This window comes from Chelonoidis abingdonii, chromosome 5, assembly GCF_003597395.2.
Source record: "Chelonoidis abingdonii isolate Lonesome George chromosome 5, CheloAbing_2.0, whole genome shotgun sequence".
NCBI lineage: Eukaryota > Metazoa > Chordata > Testudines > Testudinidae > Chelonoidis > Chelonoidis abingdonii.
Genome location: NC_133773.1, coordinates 133,467,539 through 133,488,691, shown reverse-complemented (window position 1 = coordinate 133,488,691; position 21,153 = coordinate 133,467,539). Strand labels below are relative to the sequence as shown.

At 46.1% G+C, this 21,153-nt stretch overlaps 1 gene segment (V, D, J or C); it reads left to right on the top strand.

Annotated features, from left to right (window-relative positions):
* The window catches only part of LOC116821916 (Ig kappa chain V-III region MOPC 63-like), a 101,336-nt gene that overhangs the window by 76,510 nt on the left and 3,673 nt on the right, over nucleotides 1-21,153 (top strand). Inside the window, 1 exon segment of the V gene segment in view lies at nucleotides 19,915-19,959. Coding sequence covers nucleotides 19,915-19,959 — 45 coding nt within the window.

Below are 21,153 nucleotides of genomic sequence, written 5' to 3'. Positions count from 1 at the left end.
CCCACGTCCATATTCTCCCTCACCCAGACGTGTAAGAACGCGTGGTTGGAAGGCTTTCTGCACCCGCCTACTCCTCCACACCCCTGCAGAGTTCAAGGAAAAAGGCTGTAATTACGCTACAATGTGCTTAGTAGCCTTTCCCTTCCCCCTCCTTCCCAAAGCACGCAGTCAGGACACTTCCTAATTCTCTGCTTTTTTTATAGTTCCTTGTAATACAGAATACACGAAAGGGGGGAGGGTGGTGCTTACAGGGAAATCTAGTAAGGAAAAAACTCATGATTTTTAACAGATGCATAATTACTTTTAATGAAATAAAATGATTTTTACGATACAGAATTTATTTCCTCGCCACCTGTAATGAAAAGGGGAGGGTGGGTTGCTTACACTGAATAAGTCCATCAAGATGCGGAGGGTTCATCAAGGGGAAGCAAACAGTCACACCGTACCCTGGCCGTGCTGAAACTTGTTTCAAAGGCTTCTCTGATGCGCAGCGCCTCCAGGTGTGCTCTTCTTAATCGCCCTGGTCTCTCGGCTGCTCGTACTCCAGCGGCCAGCGTGATTTGCCTCAGCCTCCTACCCAGCCATAATGTCTCCCCCTTAGTCTCACAAAGGATGTCGTGGCACAACAGCAAGCAGCAATAGCAAGCGGGACATTGGTTTGGCTGAGGTCTGAGCGAGTAAGTAATGATCGCCAGCGACCCTTTAAAACGGCCAATGCACATTCTACACCATCCGGCACTTGCTCAGCCTGTAGTTGAACGCTCCTGACCACGGTCCCGAGCGTGCCAGTGTATGGCTTCATGAGCCATGCATCAAGGGGTAGGCTGGGTCCCCAGGATAACTATAGGCATTTGAACATTCCCAACGGTTATTTTCTGGTCTGGGAAGTAATTCCCTTGCTGCAGCCGTTTAAACAGCTAGTGCTCCTGAAGACGCGAGCGTCATGAACCCTTCCTGCCATCCCACGTGGATGTGGGTGAAACGTCCCTTGTGGTCCACCAGTGCTTGCAGCACCATTGAAAAGTACGCCTTGCGGTTCACGTACTGGGTACCCCGGTCTGTTCTGGGGCCAAGATAGGGATATGGTTCCATCTATGGCCCACCACAGTTCGGAAAACCCCTTGCAGCAAAAGCCATCCACTATCACCTGCACGTTTCCCACGAGTCACAACCTTTCGTAGGCAAGCTTAACGATTGCTTGGCTACTTGCATCACTGCAGCCCCCACAGTAGATTTCCACTCCAATTGATTCCCGACTGACCGGTAGCTGTCTGGCGTGCAAGCTTCCAGAGGGCTATTGCCACTCGCTTCTCCACTGTGAGGGCTGCTCTCATGTTTGTATTACGGCGTTTCAGGGCAGGGAAAGCATGTCACAAAGTTCTAAGAAAGTGCTCTTACGCATGCGAAAGTTTCGCAGCCACTGCGAATCGTCCCACACCGGTCAAACAATGCGGTCCCACCAGTCTGTGCTTGTTTCCCGTGCCCAAATTCGGCGTTCAATGGGTAGTAGATGCCCCGTTAATAGCAGTGCTCCAAAACGCTGGGGCCACGGTTATGGAGAATTCTGCCTCCATCTCGTCATCGCTGTCCTCCCGCCGCTCAGCATAGCTGCCTCCTCCTCTCCTCCTGCTTGCAGTTCATTGTTCAGTATAGTCAGCACGAGAGTACGCGAGGTGTTGACAACGGTCAGGATACCGTTTGTGATCTCAGGGTCCATGATTGCTGTGCTATGGCGTTTGCTCAATGCACTCACCTACAGGGGATTGCCGATTTACTATTCTGACTTGATCCAATAGTAAATGATGGGTGGTAACTGTGTGAATAATGATATCCACAGCTCATTGAATTAAGCAGGACAAGAGAAGTGCGAAAAACGCGCAAACAGGGTTGTCTGGCCTCACAGAAGGAGGGGGTGAGCTGTTAACCCAGGCACCACCCGGGGCAATGTTTTCTGGCCCCATCAGGCACTGTGCTCTCAACACGGAAGTGGGAACTATGGGATAGCTGAGGAACAGCTACCCACAGTGCACCGCTCCTGAAATCGATGGTAGCCTTGGACCATGGACACAAGCAATCGATTTTGTGATCGCATTGTGGACGCGCAAAACCGATTTTATAACATCGGTTTCGTAATATCGGTTTAAACTACTTCGAATTAATCGTGCAGTGTAGACGTAGCCTCAGATTCCAGAATCCATGGCAGTGTCTCCTCGTGACAGAGTCACCATCAACTGCAAAGCCAGTTCTACTGCTGACGAATGGGTGGCCTGATACCAACAAAAAACAGGACAAGCTCCTAAACTTCTTATTTATGATGCTTCTACCCATGCCTCTGGAATCCCAGACCAGTTCAGGGGCAGTGGGTTGGGCACTGCCTACACATTCACAATTTGCAGAGTTGAAGCAGAAGATGCTGGAGATTAATATTGTCAGCAGTATAACAGTGCCCCTCTCACACTGATACAGACCAGTACAAAAACATCCCTGCTCTGTTCAGTTTCTATTGCTCACCATGACAGCTGCTTCCTGTACAGTGTGGTAGGGTCAGGGCTGTTGCTACCTTCTCCAGAAGCAGCTGGAGGGTGTCAGGCCTTAGGCTCCTCAGGCCCCAAGCCACCTCTCTGATCCTTTCTGGAGTTCCCAGCACCCATCCCTGTGGACAATGGAATCCCTATGGGGCAGTCATTTCTTTATGCTCTGCAGGTTCACTTCCCCCGCATCGAGTCCCTGCCTCAGGGACAGCTGGTCAGAAAATTTTAGTTCAAATGACACTTCAGTGAAAAGGCAAAAAATGTTGAATGAGGGAAGTGGGTGAATTCTTCCCCATTTTGTGACCTGACCTCTCCTGGGTCACCTTACCCCAACCTTCTTCTACTCAGGCTCTCTGTATCACACCCCTCCTGTTCTCCAAAGAGCCGCAGATAAAGCCATCTTCTTCCCGGTGCTCCAACCTCCTCTCCCCTGTCCCCTGAATCCTTTTGCCGGCCTCCATCCCTGGCCCACATTAAAATTAAGTTCTTCTTACCTTCCACACTACCACCCCCTATCTCTCTGCTCTCATCTACCCCCATCAATCCTCTCTGCTACGTACTCTCCTTGGTCCCTTCTCTGCTTTGCATGTCTCTCCATGCTGTGCCCTGTGTTGTGAACAGCCTCTGCTCACAGCTGTCCCTCTCCACCTTCCTTGTTTTACGCCCACTTCTGTTTTTTTCCCTTTCAGCGCAGTGGCGATAAGCCCAAGGTTTTGTGACTGGCCAGAATTGGTGGGAATGGTTCAAGTACTTTAAAAGATCAGGAACCCCCCACCCTGAGGAAGGGGGGGGGGCAGGAGAAAATCATTTGCTCCCTGTATCCTATCAGTTCCACCCACATGCACCAATGCCATCCAGGACCACCACTCACCTGCATTCAGCGCCAGACACTAGGACCATCCACCAGCACCAGCACTGAGGGTCGACACATGCCCGCCCTGAGAGCTGGGATGGGAGGAGTAATGTGTGTGAAGAGGAGGCAAGTCTGCTGTGGCCCGAGCTAGCAGCTTAGCATGCCAGCCCAGGAACCGGCCAGTCTGCCCAGTTCCAAAGCTAAGCTCCTCTCTTAGCACTGCTCACTTCTAGCTCGCCACCAGTGCCATCTACATTGTGTTCATCTGAACTAGACTAATATCTTCTCAGCAGGGACCTTTCTGATCTATTTTCACGGAGCCGAGTGCATGCATGTGTCAGAAACAGATAGTTAAGGGTTAATGTTTCTTTTACCTGTAAAGGGTTAACAAAGGGAACCACACACCTGACCAGAGGACCAATCAGGAAACCGGATTTTTCAAAGCTCAGGGAGGGAATTTTGGGGTGTGTGTCTTTTGTCTGTCTCTCGGCTATGAGAGGGATCTTTCTATCTTCAAGCTTCTAATCTTCAGTTTCCAAGTTGTGAGTACAAAGGTAGAAAAACAATAGGCTTTTATTGTTTTTTTGTATTTACATGTGTGTAGTTGCTGGGATGTTTAAATTGTATTTCTTTTTGAATAAGGCTGTTTATTCATATTTTTCTTTTAAGCAATTGACCCTGTATATTGTTATCTTGATACAGAGAGCATTTTTATGTCTTTTCTTTCTTTTTATATAAAGCTTTTCTTTTTAAAACCTGTTGGATTTTCTTTTCTAAGTGAGGCTCTAGGGGATAGAAATCCCTGTGCCAGGATTACGGTCTCTCTCAGGGAAAGACTGGGAGGGGGAAAAAGAAGGAGGGGGGAAGGTAAATTGCCCTCTCTGTTTTGTAATTCAAGGAGTTTAAGTACAGTAATCTTCCAGGATAACCCACGGAGGGGAAGCCTGGGGAGGAAGTAAAGAGAAGACAAGGGGAGGGGGGTTATTTCCCTTTGTGGTAAGACTCAGGGCTTCTGAGTCTTGGGGTCCCCCAGGGAAGGTTTTGGGGAGACCAGAGTGAGCCAAACACTGGAAATTTTTGGCTGGTGGCAGCGCTATCAGATCCAAGCTGGTAATTAAGCTTGGAGGTTTCATGCAGGCACCCACATTTTGGACTCTAAGGTTCAGAAGTAGGAATTATGCTTATGATACATGGGCTCCAGAGGAAATACTCCTATTACTAAGGGTTAGGAGCAGCGTCCTGCTGATGTGACCATGTCATTACCATTGCATCAACTTTACAATGAGTCTGCAAACAGGCTGTGATGCAGGAACACTGCCCTGCACTTGTACAGAGAGATTCTCTGCCCACAGCAGCCTCTTTCTCTTGTAGCCCTTAAAGATAAATGAAGGTGAATTTCCACAAATTGCCACCAGAGGGCATTACACACACAAACGAAGGGCTAGCCCAGTGGTTCTCAACCAGGGATAAAGGTACCCTTGGGGGTACACAGAGGTCTTCCAAGGGGTACATCAACTCATCTAGGTATTTGCCTCCTTTTATAACAGGCTACATAAAAAGCACTGGTGAAGTCAGTGCAAACTAAAATTTCATACAGACAATGACTTGTTTATACTGCTCCATATACTATACATATGAAATGTAGGCACAGTATTTATATCCCAATCGATTTATTTTATAATGGTAAAACAGAGAAAGCAAGCTATTTTTCAGTAATAGTGAGCTGGGACAATTCTGTATTTTTATGTCCGATTTTGTAGCAAGTAGTTTTTGAGGGAGGTGAAACGAACACAAGACAAACGGATGCAGCAGTCTGAAAACATTGACAGCCGCTGGTCTACACAACACTAAGTATGCTGCAGGCTGCCTGCCATGCACTCAGTGTCTGTATGTCCCCTGTTCCTGCAGGTTAATCTACAGCCATTTCTATACACTCACCCTACACATCAGGGCACCTGAAGTTTTGTTACAAGAGTATTCTTGTATGTTATGTTAACAGAGTACGTAATTTAGCACATTGTTATAAGCCAACCAGGTCAGTTCTCTGTTTCAATACAGAAGACACCCTCCACACAGCCTGTCCCTTGCCCAGGTTCCTCAATGTAGGTGATGATCTGGGCCTTTTTTATTGCAGCCTCACATCTGAGCTTTCATTCCCATGGCTGCTAAGAAAATCAGAGTGAAAGTTCTGACCCCCATACTCACATCAGCTAGCCCTTCGCACGTGTGCATTACAACCGGGTCACTGTTCGATGATACAATAAAACTCACCTCTGTGCAAAAAGCCAACACCAAACAGATGGACTACTGAAGACATTAAATGGTGTTTGGGTCTTATTTCAGCCCTCTGCATTGGGGCTGATTTCACCCATCACAAATAATAGCAGAGAAATTAGCCCTGTCCAGTTCCCCTATGAAGGGGTGAATGCAGAGAGATCACCCCACTTACTATTTACCTACCCCACACTATCACTAGGACATCAGAGCCTGAACACAATGAAAAGGCCCATGAGTTGATTTCCTGTAGGCAGGTATCTGGGAGGAGATTTAGAGTGTGATAGTAACACCACATTAGAGAAATGTAAACTGAAAGCTCAGGACATTCGTTCCCATTGATTCTGACCAACATCGTTTCATTGCCAAGTGGGAAAGCAGCCCTAGGAGCAGCCCTGCTGTCTTACTACGTCAGTGATGTTCCATTTGCTCACTTGATTCTTTTGGACTTAGTCTGAATCACATGTAAATTTACACAGAGCAAATGCTCTGCATCAGCTATCCCCACCTGGTATTTCTCTGTTCCATTTTACTCCAATCAGCTGTCAGCCAGCTGAGATGTATCTGGTTGATCACATAGGCTCATCACATCTGGCTGGTAGTGCTCTGCATTACAGGTAAGCCTAAATGAAGGAGACACTGACAAGGAAATGATCCAGAATGAAACCAAGGGGTGTAGCTATTTTGGATCAGAACCTCAGCTGCTATGAATCAATTTCAGTGGCACTTTGCCAATGCACACCACCTGAGGAACTGACCCATTATGCTTTGCTTTATCAGATCATGAGCACTCCTCAGGTATTATCTATACACACACTTTTCATGTGATTGAAAACAACAAGGCATGTGACACTGACATTAAATAAAAATGTGGAAAGATCCTGTCACTATTTATAAGGCCCAATACAACTGAGATTTCAAGCCTGCACATATATGCATATTATTTTGATATTTTGTTTTATTCTCAGGCTCCAAGGGATGTTGTGCTGACTCAGACACCAAAATCTCTGTCAGTGTCTCCAGGAGATAGTCACCATCAATTGCAAAGCTAATTCAGACATTAGTGACAGATTCATCTAGTACGAACAGAAACCTGGACATGCTTCTCAGTTGCCTGCACTCTAGGAGCCCAGCTGGGTTCAATGGAGCAGATCTGGGATTGATTTCACTCTCACAATCGGCAGCATTGATACTGACAGAGCTGAAGCTCATTGTAGTCAACAGAGCTCCTGTTCTACAATGATAAGATCAGTACAGAAGCTTCCCTGCTCTCCTTAGTTTATGTTGCTATGGTGAACAGCTACTTCCTACAGACAGTGTCAGCACTTCAGCAACATGTGATTTGAGGACAGGGCTTGGGTCAGATCCTGGGGCCCATCTACACCACAGCTGAAAGCATCAGTTTCCCTTATCAGTGTGTAGGAGGAGGCTTTTTCCTTATAGCAGTGTTACAAATCCAGCTGTGACATACCTGGGTGAGTGTCTACAGCCCCCTCCACACAGCTAACCCATCGTGCCCAGGAAACAGGTTAAATCACAATAGAACCTCCACTACCAGTTTGGGTTTGCTTGTGGGGCTGGGCAGAGTCATTCCCAGAACCGTGTGCACAACCAGCCACACTCACTGGCCCCTCCAGGTCTCCTCAACTCTCTGGAGGCACAGCACGAGGCAGCAAGCATGAGTAAAGTTGCTGCTACTGTCTGCACAGTCTGCCCCAGCCACCAGGGACCCATCCCCACCTCCCCAGTCACAAAGCTGTGTGCTGGAGATAGAATAACCTCTAGAAATACTACACATCCCATCTCCCCCCTCACACATACAGCACACCAGGCCCTAGACCTTATTCCTCTGTTCCCCGAAATAGAGCCCTTTGCCACCTGGGCTAAAGCCTTCCTTACAGGCGCAGACTCTGCTATCTTTGGTGCCTGGGTAACAGGCTTAGGGGAAGCACTCTGCCAATGTCAGGCATAATCAATCTTTTCCTGTACCTCAGCTAACCCTACCACACCGGTACAGGCCAGAGTTGAAGCTTTTCAGCACTTTGCTCTACATTCTAGTGAGTTAAATCTCAGGTAGAAAAGAAATGACACAAACATCTCTACAGGAAAAGCATTTACTAAAGCTAGATCTATCTTTCCATCCGTTATTTATAACCCATGAAACAATTGTGACTATTATCAATAACTTTTAAAAGACAACACTTTTGTGGGGTGGTGGTTCTCCAAGTTTTCATACTTATTACTTCCACAAGGTCAAATGTAACATGTAATTAGGTGCATGCACATACTCACACTCCTCTAGAACTCTTTTCTGGGAGGATTTATCCTTCTCTGTTTCTAGTGAATAGTGTCCAACCTCTCTGCAAGGCACATCAGCTCCTTAATGCTGGGAAACAAGTGTTAGTTCTACAGTCTCCTTCAAACTCCCTTTGAGTCTTTGCAACAATGGTCTGCAAGCTGCACAGCTTGCAACAATTCCAGTCTTTTTCTCCAGTGGAGTGAGGGAACCTGCAGTTTAAATCCAGCAAAACTGGCAAAGTCCCTGACACACAATCTATAAAAAAATACCCTTCTCATCATTATGCCACTCCATTGCTGAGCTCTTCAAAGTTGAGTGACTGCAACCCTTATTTATAAACTCCTCCCGTTCCCTTTGCACTCCCATTGGTTCCTTCTCAGAGTGGCACTAGGTATGCCCTGCCAGAGGCTTGCTGGCAATGGAAATTGCCTAAATGGCTCAATCAATTAACAGGCATGCCCAGTGCTTCCCACACCCAATTTCTGCATGAGTCTGACCTATCCATAGGTAGAAAACAGGGAGGAATAGCTCAGTGGTTTGAGCATCAGCCTGTTAAATGCAGGGTTGTGAGCTCAATCCTCGAGGGGCCCGCTTAGGGATCTGTAGCAAAAATCAGTACTTGGTCCTGCTAGTGAAGGCAAAGGGCTAGACACAATGACCTTTAGGTTCCTTCCAGCTCTAAGAGATAGGTGGTATATCTCCAATTATTATAGATAAATTAAAGAGTCTCCCTACCTGGCTCTGACAAGTCTACAGGGTATCCCAAAAAAGAACTGTATCCTCCACACTTTTTTCCCATACGTAGACCACAAAATGCTACAATGTGAGCATGTGGGTTACATTTGCAGAGTACTGTACCCAGTCCATTGTGGGTGCTACTGGAAATCATAATGGTAGACACTAGTATTTAATCTGTGGACCAGCCACTAGAGGGCAGTATCTCTCTCTCATTCACGCACACATACTGACTGCACATTACAGGGAGACCAAACCTTGCTATAATGCCCTGGTAGGGTCACTATGATGGCATAACTCCAAACTGGTAGATGTGACTGTACAGAGAAACCTGCTATCCTACCTTCTTAACTCAGCTGCAACAAATCCCTGCCCACACTGACTAGAGAGCCTAGAAGAATGATGATAGTTTTTATTCTGGCTGCTGCTAGAACAATTTTTAAGTAGCTTACGGACTAACCAGGCAGCCTGCCTGCTGCTTCTTTCTTGTCTCAATAGCTCCCTTAATGTGTGTGTGTGTTAATGTCTAACCACTCCATGGACAGACAAAACCTAGTTCTCCTTTGATTCCAAAACTAGTCAGGTGCTTTCAATAGCAACGAGGGTGTCAGAATGGTCTTCCCTAGGCTGGGAAAACTTTTCCTTGAGAGTCAGTAACAATATCTTGAGAAAACATTTATCGGAGGAAACATTTCAAATATATTTCTTTGGTTTATCCTGGGCCTGATCCTGCTGTCCTTGTTCAGGCTAAGGAGAAAGTGGACTCAATTTTTTCAAAGGGTTTTCTATTTGTTAAGCTAGTTAGATTCATTGTCACAGAGATCACTGACTAGCTGCTACCTGCAGATTTTCCTCAAACCAAATATCCAATGCCAACAATAATATCCAATGTCAAAATCTGGACAACACTAAGGTCAACACAAGCCAATGGGGCTATACACTTGCTTAAAGTTGCACATGTGCCTAAAGAACCTTCCTGAATCGGGACCACAATGAAGTATTGCAGTTCATCCTTGTTGCCACCAGAGGGTATCAGAAGCCTTATGCTGAATATACTGTATATGAATATTGCAAGTGGAAATAGGTCAATATTTCCTGCAACAGTTTAAACAAATCCATTCTTCAGTTTTAAACACTAGAACCATAGTACACACCATCAGCTTTGCAGCCATATACATAAGTGATGCATCCTGCCATCCTGGCCATTTGTAAGTGCTCCATTTCACGCTTTATTTTTACATGGAGTTTGTTGATCAACGTTGCCAGCTCAGATTGAGTAATTTTGCTGGCTCATTTTATCTGGCCAAGGCTACAAGGTAGGTAAAAAAAATTCCAGAATACATTTAAAAATAAAAATCGAAATTGTGGCTTAGCCCACAACTGTAACTGTATATATTATGTTAATACCATCATTTGATTAAAGAAATTAAGGAAATATTGTACCAAAATAAACTGGAGACATACATGACCAGACCCTGAGCTGGTGTAAATCAGGGTAGCTCCCCTGAAGTCAAAGTCATTTACATTAGCTATGGATCTGGCCCACACAGTTTAACATTGTTGAAGTCGTTGGCTCATGTAATGGATTAAAAGATATGGAGTGGATTTTTTTTTGTTTTGTTCTATTTTTAAGATAATATTTGGAACATTTATAACTGTTCAGAACTGCCAGTGTGCATCACTTGGGTATAGAGATGCAAAGCAGATATTGTGTTTTGGACACATGGTTTAAAAATGCATAATAGATTTGACATGCAGAATTGGCATTAATTATATTACTAGCTATGGGGGGAGGGATAGCTCAGTGATTTGAGCATTGGCCTGCTAAACCCAGGCTTGTGAGTTCAATCCTTGAGGGGGCCATTTAGGGATCAGGGCAAAAATCTGGGGATTGGTCCTGCTTTGAGCAGGGGGCTAGACTAGATAACCTCCTGAGGTCCTTTCCAACCCTGATATTCTATACAATCCTGTACTGTATATGGTACCAAGACCTAGGTCTCCTCTGGTGGTGAGCAGAATTCTCTGCTGTGCTTCTGGCATTGAAATACAGGAAAAGCTTGAAACATTGGACATTAACAACTTAGTACAGGAAAAATCTATTCATTTCAATTAATAAAAAAGTTCTGAAAAGAAAACATACTAATGAATGTGCAGCTTCAAACCAGACATTCATTACCCATGAAATATACAAACTGAGTCAATGTCAATTAAAATAACCAAGCTTCCCCATTTCTCAAAACAGAAACCTTAGATGTCCCCTCCAGAAAAAGCCTTTGTAAATACAAGAAACACAGGACTTTTTCTGGTGAGAATACTTGAGGTTTCTTTTTGTGGAGTAGTGACATATAAGGGAGGTTGAGTATTTTTATTGACTCATCTTGTAAAGATTTTTTGTGAGTAATTCATGGTTTAATGCTGAACATTCATTTAGACTATTTTCTTATCAACAAATCAAAATAAAATATTCCTATACTGCTTGTTAATATGTTTCCAACCATGATAGTCCCTTTAATGGAGCACTGCACAGCATCCTGATTACCACTAGAGGGAGTCATAACAAGCCTTATGCTGAATATTGTAGCTGATAAATTAATTGCAAATATATTCTGAGATGGTATCAAATGAACTATTGCAGAGCATCCTAATTGCCCCCAGAGGGAGGCATAACACAATGTACTGTATGTATTATGACCATTACAGATGGTAATACATTAGTAATAACCACAGCTTGGTGTATCATTTTGATGATCTGTTCAATAGATGTTTATGCTCACGGAGATTCCATCTTTTATCAAATAATTTCCAGCTCGATAAACAGAAACTGTATTCCTCTCACAGGCCACTGTTGTTATCTGTCTCTCGTTGCCTCTCTGTAGCTTGGTTCAATAAGCCTGATCCACAGCCCACTGGAGTCAAAATCTTTTCAATTGCCTTCAAATCAGGTCTTGTCTATGCTGTTCACCAAAGTTAGGCACTGCTTGTTTGGGCTTTTGCTTAGTAGTGAGTGTTCATTTTTATCCTGCTATTTTGTCATCTCATGATTTTAATGTGCTGATGTTTGCAGCCTGGTGGGAGGGGGCTGGACCCACAACTGAAAGGTAAAACCTTTGCACATACATATTTTTAAGCTATTTAAGGTCCTAAAATGCATTTAAAGACAAAAGAAAGCAGCTCCTGCACCTATCAGGAGCTGAGATCAGGGCTTTGCATTCCCCCTGCAAAGACTTGAGGACATCACAACCATTCAGAGCCCCATGCTATGTCCCCTGGGCCAGATTCATTCTTAGGTTCCCCCAAGGGAAGCCAGGCAGAAGGTGACCCTGCCTGGGGTAGGAGATCACTGGCACAAGCTGCCTGCATCCTTTCTCTGTCAGTGGGCCCAGATTCAACCAGTGTAGCCCTGAAGGTGATGGATATGAACAGGTAGGGGCCAGGCCACCCAGGAGATGCCCAGACACTATAAAGCAGCAGCCACAGCCCTACTCTTCTTGGCAGAACCTTTGAGGGAGCAGGATGCAGTACTGCCACCTGCTCTTCATCAGGGTGAACTCCACTGGGAGCTCAGCTGTCCCCACTGGTGCCGGAACTAGGGGACCAGGGGCCATGGCCCTCCCACTTTTTAACAAAAGAAACATGAGTGCAGAATTCATGTCCCGCGCAGATTTTTTTTTCCCTCACAGAATAATAGATTGTGCCAGGGAGGCACTGCAACTACATCTTTCACCCAACAGGGGCTGCTGTGGCACCAGAAGAGAGGGCAACTGGCTCACTGCCAGAGCAGCCAGCCAGGGAGAGGGAGGGAGCACTTTGGCCTTGCCCCCACCCTTCTACAAAGGTTCTGGCACCCTCGCCTGCAGAAGCATTGGCACTCAGTGCCTACAATATTAACCAAGCCCCTTGTGTGTAACTTCTTGGAAATCAAAGAGGGCCTCTCACAAACAGAACCCCTCCACTGCAAAGACAGAGCCTAAGGTTATCACCCCTCACTGTGTTGATATTAATTATCCCAGGCAAAGTAAAGACACCCTGATCCTTCTTCAATAAGAGATGACAGGCAGTGTCATGTTGATGGCTGACCATCGCTAGACAACTGGTATCCCAGTGTTGGAACACATCACAGGGGCAGGGTGGAGGGAAAGATCCATGTACTGAAAATGCTCTGGCAACCAAGAGCTGTAGGGAAATGAGATGACTTACCTGAAATGCTGGTTCTGAGACTGTGCATATGCACAACGCATCCATGCTGTGGGGAAGAGGCACCATACACATGGCTGGCAGGAGTTCCATAGCGTAGAGACCACAGCAAGGCAGGGCTGGCTTGCTCCTGCTAGGGCCCCTCAGGGCCCCTAATGCATCCAACTGTTGCTTCCTTTCTAGTAGCAAAAGCCCTGTGTGTGGAGAGGAATGAAGAGGAGGCGACATCTGCGTGTGGCTGTCAAGGGAGGAGGGGGCTGCTTGGTGTGAGGGGCTGACTGTATGCAAGGAAGACAGCCTGAGTTTCAGGGGGTACTGCCTGTGGGAGAGATGGCACTGTCTCTGTATGTGTGTGCGTGCGAGGCTGATTGTATCTGGGGGAGGACTGCCTGTGTGTGTGGGGCTGACAGTATGTGAGGTGGCACTGCCTGTGTGTAAACAGCTGATTGTATCTGGGGGAGGAGTGCCTGTGTGTGAGGGGCTGACTCCATGTCAGGTGGCACTTGTGTGTACAGGAGGACAGCTTGTGTGTGAAGGGGTTGACCGTATGTTTGTGTGAGTGTGAATCTGGAGGAGAGCTCTGTGTGTGAGAGGAAGGGGGTGGGGAAGAGAGAGCTAGCGATTTGTCGAGAAAGGAAGCTCATGTAAGATATAGGGGACCAGGAGGGGACGTGACTTTTGTGGGGAGTCAGGAGATCATGAGCAAGGGTTTGTTTGTTTTTTTTGCAGGGGAGGGAGGAGAGTGTGTCTGTGTGGTATTGTCTATGCCATATAGGATCCTGTGTGTGTGTGATTGGTGGGTGGGAGGCAGGAGAGTCTATGGAGCTGGAAAGAGTACACAGAGGCTACTTCTATACTATTAAATGTGGTGCCCACCTTTTGGTGTCCTGGTGCACGCTCTGGGACTCCCAATGGCACAAGGACTAGTGGAGACCAGGCTCAGGCATTTCAGAGGAGGGCTTTAGGACAAAGTGCTGACAATGTCAGAGTCCAGTCTACACTTGCCCTTGTGCTGGTGTAAGCAATGGGGCAACGTCACACTCCATTTGCTAGTGTAGACACGGCCAAAGAGCAAGAAAAGGGAAGGCAGGATTAGTAAAAGAAGTAAGAGGCTCACAATGTGGGTGAAGGAGGAAGAGAACACAACAGAGGGAGAGCAGAGGAGAAGGAGGCAGGGGAAGAGGGAACAGTTACACCTGCTATAAAAATAAGAATGACGGAATATAGACTCTGATAAAGATGGAAGCCATGACAACTGAGGTGAAAAGAAAGAAACAGAAACATGCAGTGAAAAGGGACAACTGAAAACACAAACACGGGCAAGAAGGAAATGTTCAGAAAATGCATCTTACGGTCATACACCTAGCACCGAGCATCTAGGCTGCTCCCAGAAAGCTCAAAACAAAACGTGTTCCAATAGCCAAGGGCCTGATCCAAAGCCCATTGGAGTAAGTGGGACAACTTCCCTTGACTTAAATGGGCTTTGGATCAGGCCCCAAATCCTTCATATACTTGGGGTTGAGGGAGAAATGCCCCCATGGTCAGCGCCGGCCAGCCTGCCTCAGCCTCACAATTTTAATTGTCTTTTTCACACCGATCAAAATTCTCTCTCCTGGTCCTGCCCTCTTTTCGCAGCTTTTAAAGCTGGGGGGTTCAAAAAAGCCTAAGGGAGTTCAATGGGATTTGGGCACCTAAACCCCTTGGGCTCCTTTGAAAATCCCACCCTAAAAGCAGCTGCCCTTCTCTCAAACAGGCCAGTGGAGAAGAGCTTTCATCACTTGTTCCTCCAGTTCTTCATTTGCATTTTCAGATTCAGTTTCTACAGTAACATTTTCAGATTCAGTTTCTACCGTAACATTTTCACGTTTAGAGTCCGTTTCTTCACTAACCAGGCCCCTGTTTTCATCACCACTCCAGTGAAAAGGGGTAACAACTGTCTTCCTGAGTATGTACAGAGCCACTGTCCATTTCAGCTCTGTGTCTATTTTCAAATCCCTCATCTAATAATACCTAGCGGGGATGTCTCTCCATTTACCTAAACCAGGTACACGTCCCAGCACCTTGACTGCAACATCTTTTCCCTGCTTCCTTCTTCCCTGTGACTGTGAACCAACACTCTTTTGTTTAGGTGCTAGGATCTAGGCTCAGCAAGGTACTTAAGCACATGTCTAACTTGAAGGATGTGCATAGGCCCATTGAAGCCAACGGGACTATTCAGGCACACATGCGTAAGGGCTTTTCTGAACGGTGGCCATATTGTGTGACAGACCAGAGTCTTTCTTAGGGTATGTCTGCACTGCATCTGGGAGTTTAATTCCCAGCTCAGGCAGACTAAGGCTTAGTCTACACTACGCGTTTAAACCGATTTCAGCAGCGTTAAACCGATTTAACGCTGTACCCGTCCACACTACGAGGCGCTTTATATCGATATAAAGGGCTCTTTAAATCGGTTTCTGTACTCCTCCCTGACAAGAGGAGTAGCGCTAAAATCGGTATTACCATATCAGATTAGGGTTGATATCGGATTAGGGTTAGTGTGGGGCCGCAAAGTCGAGCGGTAATTGGGCCTCCGGCGCAGTATCGCACAGTGCACCACTGTGGACCGCTCTGGCCAGCAATCTGAACTCGGACTGCAGTGGCCCACGGTAAACAGGAAAAGCCCTGCGAAAATTTAGATTTTCATTTCCTGTTTGCCCCAGCGTGAAGCTCTGTATCACCATGGGATGGCAATGGCAGTCCCAAAGCCAAAAAATGAAACAAGAGGAGAGCTCCAGCATGGTTGACCGTGACGTGAGATGGTACTGGATCTGAACGGCGCTGTATGGGGAAAGACACAATCTGTTTCTAATTCAAAAGCTCCGTTAGCAGAATGAGACAATGACAAACTGTTTGAAACAAAAATCTACACGGCTAATAGTGCTTGCGGTGACCAAGCGTAATGGGAAAGCCAAGGAATCAAATGAACGCGTCATGAGGGACGGAAGGGACGGGGGTACTGAGGACTACCAGCTATCCACAGTCGCACAGCAGTTTGCTCCGAAAAGTATTTTGCATTCTTGGCTGATCTCCACATGCCTGTAGGGTTTTCACAACACATTGTCCGGCATGGGTTCAGGGAATGGCTCGTCAATTTACGCCCCCCCCCCCCACCGCCAAGTGAAAGAAAAGGGAAGACGAAATACGTTTCTTGACTTTTTCAATGTACCCGTATGTGTCTAGGCTGATGCGCCTGCGTAGACGCGATGCTGCAGCAGTGAAGAGTAGTATCCACTGCCTCTCCCCTCCCATGGGTGGCAGACAGTGGCAATGTATGACTGATATCGTTGTCTTGCATCAGCCCGTGAGTCCCCCTGGGCTGGCCTCAGGTGAGGCTCAGCCAGGGGCCCCTGGGTGATAATAGGGAAAGAATCCCGGTCATGGTGCCCAGTAGATGGTACAAGACACGGCTGGTAACCGTACTTCATCATAGCAACTGGGGGCTGAGCTCCATCACGCCCTTCCTGTTCCTGTGTAAAGAAAAGATTGTGTCCTGGCTGGAGCTATCATAGGCAGCGGCATGCTGGGCTCTCTCCCCCGCACCGCGTTAATGTTCTGCCTGGACTGTCATCGCCACCGGGAGGCTGCCTCCCTCATTTTTATCTCACTAACCAACGTCAGTGTCTTATTCCTGCATTTCTTAATAAACTTCATGACACAAATGGGGGGGACACTTGCCATGGTAGTCCAGGAAGGTTTGGGGGAGGAAGAGAAGAAATGGGTTGGGGTTGTCTGCAGGGGCATCCTCCGTGAATGGCCATGCTAGCTCATCATTTCTGCGGGATCTGAACCAGAGCACCTGTGCTTTTGATCACTGGTTCTGTAGTACACTGCCCCATATTTAGGCAGGACTGGGACTCTATTTTTAGAAACCATAAGGAGTGGGATTGACTGAGGGAGTTATTTCCAGTTTTGCGCTTTGCGCCTCGCGGCGAATTCAGCAGGGGCCCATGATGCAGCAGACAGTAAGAAGGACAGATAACCGACTGCATCTCATTGTAATTTACAACGGACAGCAGACGGTACAGAGATGGACTGATAACGTCTTTGGGCTATCACACGAAAAAGCAAATGAATGCTTTCTGTGGTAGGCTGGCAGTATGCCTCTGTCCATGGCATCCCAGTACACATACGAGTGACTGTAACAACAAAATGCTTAATGGGGCTCCATGGCATGCCGCGTGCTTTGGCGGCGGCCAGGGCAATCCAGGAAAAGGGGCGCGAAATGAATTGTCTTGCGCGTTGCTTTCGCCGGAGCGAAGACAATGACTGACGAGCATTAACCGCAGAACCACCTGCGACAATGAATTTTGCCCCCTCAGCCCCATCTGAGGCCACTGAGCTCTCAACCCAGAATTCTAAGGGGCAGGGGAGACTGCGGGAACTATGGGATAGCTACGGAATAGCTACCCACAGTGCAACGCTCCAGAAATCGATGCTAGCCTCGGATCATGGACACACACCGCCGAATTAATGTGCTTAGTGTGACCACGTGCACTCGACTTTCTACAATCTGTTTTATAAAACCGGTTTATGTAAAATCGGAATAATCCCGTAGCGTAGACATACCCTTACACGTGCTAGCTCTGCTGGAGGTAGCGTGCTAAAAATAGCAGTGTGGCCACAGCAGCACAGGCAGTGGCTTGAGCTAGCCACCTCAGTACAACCCTGCCCAAGATCCTAGCTTCATACTCAGGTGGTGAGCCCGCACCACAACCCAGGCCACTGCAGTCACACTGCTACTTTTTGCACACTAGCTCATGCAGAGTGAGTATGTGGACATCTACCTGGTCACACCTGCAAGCAGCAGGGCAGAGATCTCCTTGCCTGACTGTGGCTCTCTCTTGTGGTAGTGCCACATCATAAACCTGGTGCCAGCCCATGTTCATGACTTCTGTGAACAGCATCGTAAATGTCCCATCTTTCCCCTGCAGGAGCATCTGAAAACCAACCACTTTTCTTCCCGAGCTCTCATTCTTGCCTAGGAGATCTGGTAGTTTCTGATACAGACGTGAAGCGCCAGGGTTAATATATTCTCCATCTTGCTGCATCCCGGCATCTAGAAACACAGGCTGGGGCAGGGCAAGCTGAGTCTTTAGCTAAGGCCACCTGGAGCAGCAGGTTCTCACAGTGCAGGTGGGAGATGTAGCAGAGCTATCCCTAGGCACCAGGGAGTTGTGCTCAGCCACTAGGATGGTTTCAGTGTTGGGCTCAGGTCCTTCACCTTCTGGCCTGGGTTAGTACAGTCAGGGCTAACCTTTCTCAAGGTACTGCATGACTTTGAGCTGGGTGTGCCTTTTGGTTTTCAGCCTAGATGGGATGGTCTCAGGTACCCTTGCTATAAACAGGGGGGAAACTGGCATCTTTGAGGAAGTTGGTAGCCTTTATTTATTTTGTCCCATAGGGATTAGAAGTGCTTCTAAAGAACCCTACAGCTCATCAGAGTCATTCAAGAAATAAGTGTTATTCTCCCCAATAACCCCATCATCCCAGGAGTCTTATTTTAGACTGCAGAACAGACCTGGCTGCTGGGTGCCTTAATAGCAGGAGAGTAGGTAGGCTGCATGGAGATCATTGCCACAAAAGGTAACAGTGATAATGATGTGGCAGCTGGTGCTGTGAACGTGATGAAGGAACTGATAACAGGCATGCAGCCTGGTCTCCCAAACACAATCTCACCTCAACAGTTCTCTGAGCTGTAGGTAAATGCCACCTAATTTGGTAGTGTTTGAGCACCAGCTGAGTTCACTCTCAATTCTACTTAGCTAAATCATGCTAGATCAGCATTCTGTGCACCATGGCAACCTTCAGTCATCCCTTAGAAAGTTCCCAGTTTCAGTGTTTTACTTTTCTACGCAAGAATTTCTAGGTCTCGCATCCTTCTTTGGCCTGGTACAGAAAATATCCAGCAAATTCCATGCTAACACTGGTAGAACTCCATTGATCTCAATGAAGTAACTCCTAATTTATACCTACATGGGGGAGAGCAGAATCAAGTCCATTGCCCATTTGTTTGTGCAAGTATTTTGTCAATGTATGGTTTGCTGTATGTGAAAGGAGCTCTGCAGCTCATGCAAAATCTGGGTGGGGTGCTCAATACCACATCTACATTTTCTGGAGATGGACGTGAACCAAAATTCTGCATCTGAACATCCTGAACTTTGGAAAAGTTAGAATCAGGATCCAGACTTTGCACTTGGACCCAGATCTAATAGTTTCAGCATTTATGCTTTCAAGGTAATACAGCATGTGACTAGGGTTACAATATGTGTCAATGCGGATGTGGGAGCAGAGGGATGGGAGAGAACATAAAATGTGTTGATCTGATCTTAACTTCTATCTAACTTCTTGACTGTTTATAGATAATGAAACCAAGGTCACTCGACCTAGCACTGAATTCTCAGTTTTGCACAATGGAAAAAACATTTTTATAGGGGAAATGAGCTTTACCAAGTGAACCGAATGCCCCTTCCCCTTCTGCTGTCAGGTTTTTGTACGACGAGGCGATAGGAACTGATCACTGTGGTGGACGTTCGGTAAAGGAACCAAGGTAGAAATAAAACGTAAGTACCTTGAAATGATTCTGTTTTCATTGTCTATTCTGTCTTGACATTTGTATTCATTAATGCTGTCAAATTATAAAGTGAATATCTGTTGGTGTTGGAAATTGCAGGTAAAGGATGGTTTTCAGGGCAGTTGTAGTTCAACTGTAATAGAAAAGAGATTAATCTGAAGAAAGTAGGACTTTGCTTTTCATTCCAGACCAGAGAAATTCAGTAAATGTTACAAGTGACCAAAAATGTTACTGGCCAGACGCTCAGCTGACGTTACTCAGTGCAGTATTCCCCATTCTCAAACATCGGAGTTATGCCGATTTACACTAACAAAGGCTCTGGACCCATATTTCTAAAACATACTGTACCACTGATGCAGTTAATGGCCTAGGTTAGGAGGAACTGAGGTTTTTGTAGAGGGAACAGGTAGCAATGAAGCACTGTGGTACACTTTCGGCAAAGGGACCCGGGTAGAGATCAAACGTAAGTACATTTTTCTCAATGCTCTTCAGTTTTCTTTATCACATTTGTCCATTTTTGTGTTTTTGGGGGTTTTCTGCATTGGGGTAATTGGCAATATGAGAATGCTAAGAGAATTACTGGGAGATGAGACTGGTAAAGTGCATAAAATAAATCTATCCTCGAGGAAAGAAAACACCTTTACCTCCTTAGGTGGAATTTTAGAGCTAAATTGTTACATACTGCATGAATTAGCCAGCCTACAGTGGGCTCACTTAGCTACACAGTAAATAGGTTTCTGTAGGAGAGGAAGTTGCTAGGCAATCACTGTGGGCCACTTTTGGCAAAGGGACCAAGCTGGAGATAAAACGTAAGTGCATTTTTTACTCTCTTCCAATTCTCTTTGTCCAGTTTGCCTATTTTCACAATTTTTTTTGGCAGGGGGGGTATCTGCAATTTGTGAAATATGAGTGCAGACAGAATTGCTCTCATCATAGATTTGGAAAGCGTATGAAATAACCCTGTCTTTGAGGACAGAAAATACCTCCTCCTCCAAAAAATGAAATTTGGGCTAAATTGTTATATTTTACATAAATTGACCCACTTAAAGTTGACAGGCCATTTAGTTGTTCAGTAAAAAGGTTTTTGTAGAAGGGGAAGTTCACAGGCACTCACTGTGGTTCACTTTCGGGAAGGGGACCAAGGTGGAGATAAAACGTAAGTGCATTTTTGAACTCTCTTCTGATTTTCTGTGTCCAATTTGTCCATATTCACAATTTTTGTCTGTAATTCATGAAATGGGATCGCTGACAAACTTACTGAGGCTGTAGATATGTGAAGTATTTATATAAAATATACCTGGCCTCAGGAGTGGAAAATACTTCCACCTCCCTAGATGTAATTTGGACTAAACGGCTCTATTTTACGTAAATTAACCTACTTACAATGGAGAGCCCATTTAGTTGTGCAATAAAAAGGTTTCTGTAGAAGAGGAAGGTTATAGACAATCACTGTGGATCACTTTCGGGAAGGGGACCAAGTTGGAGATAAAACGTAAGTGCATTTTATTAGTGGTTAATCCACACTGTCTTTGTTTTTGCTTGATTTAATGCACAAATGTGGAAAAATGCTGGTTTTTCTCTCTGTCCCTTTCCTTGCTGTCTCACACCATTCCCGGTCGTTGCCAAATCCTTACATTTAAGTGAAAGGATTAAAAAT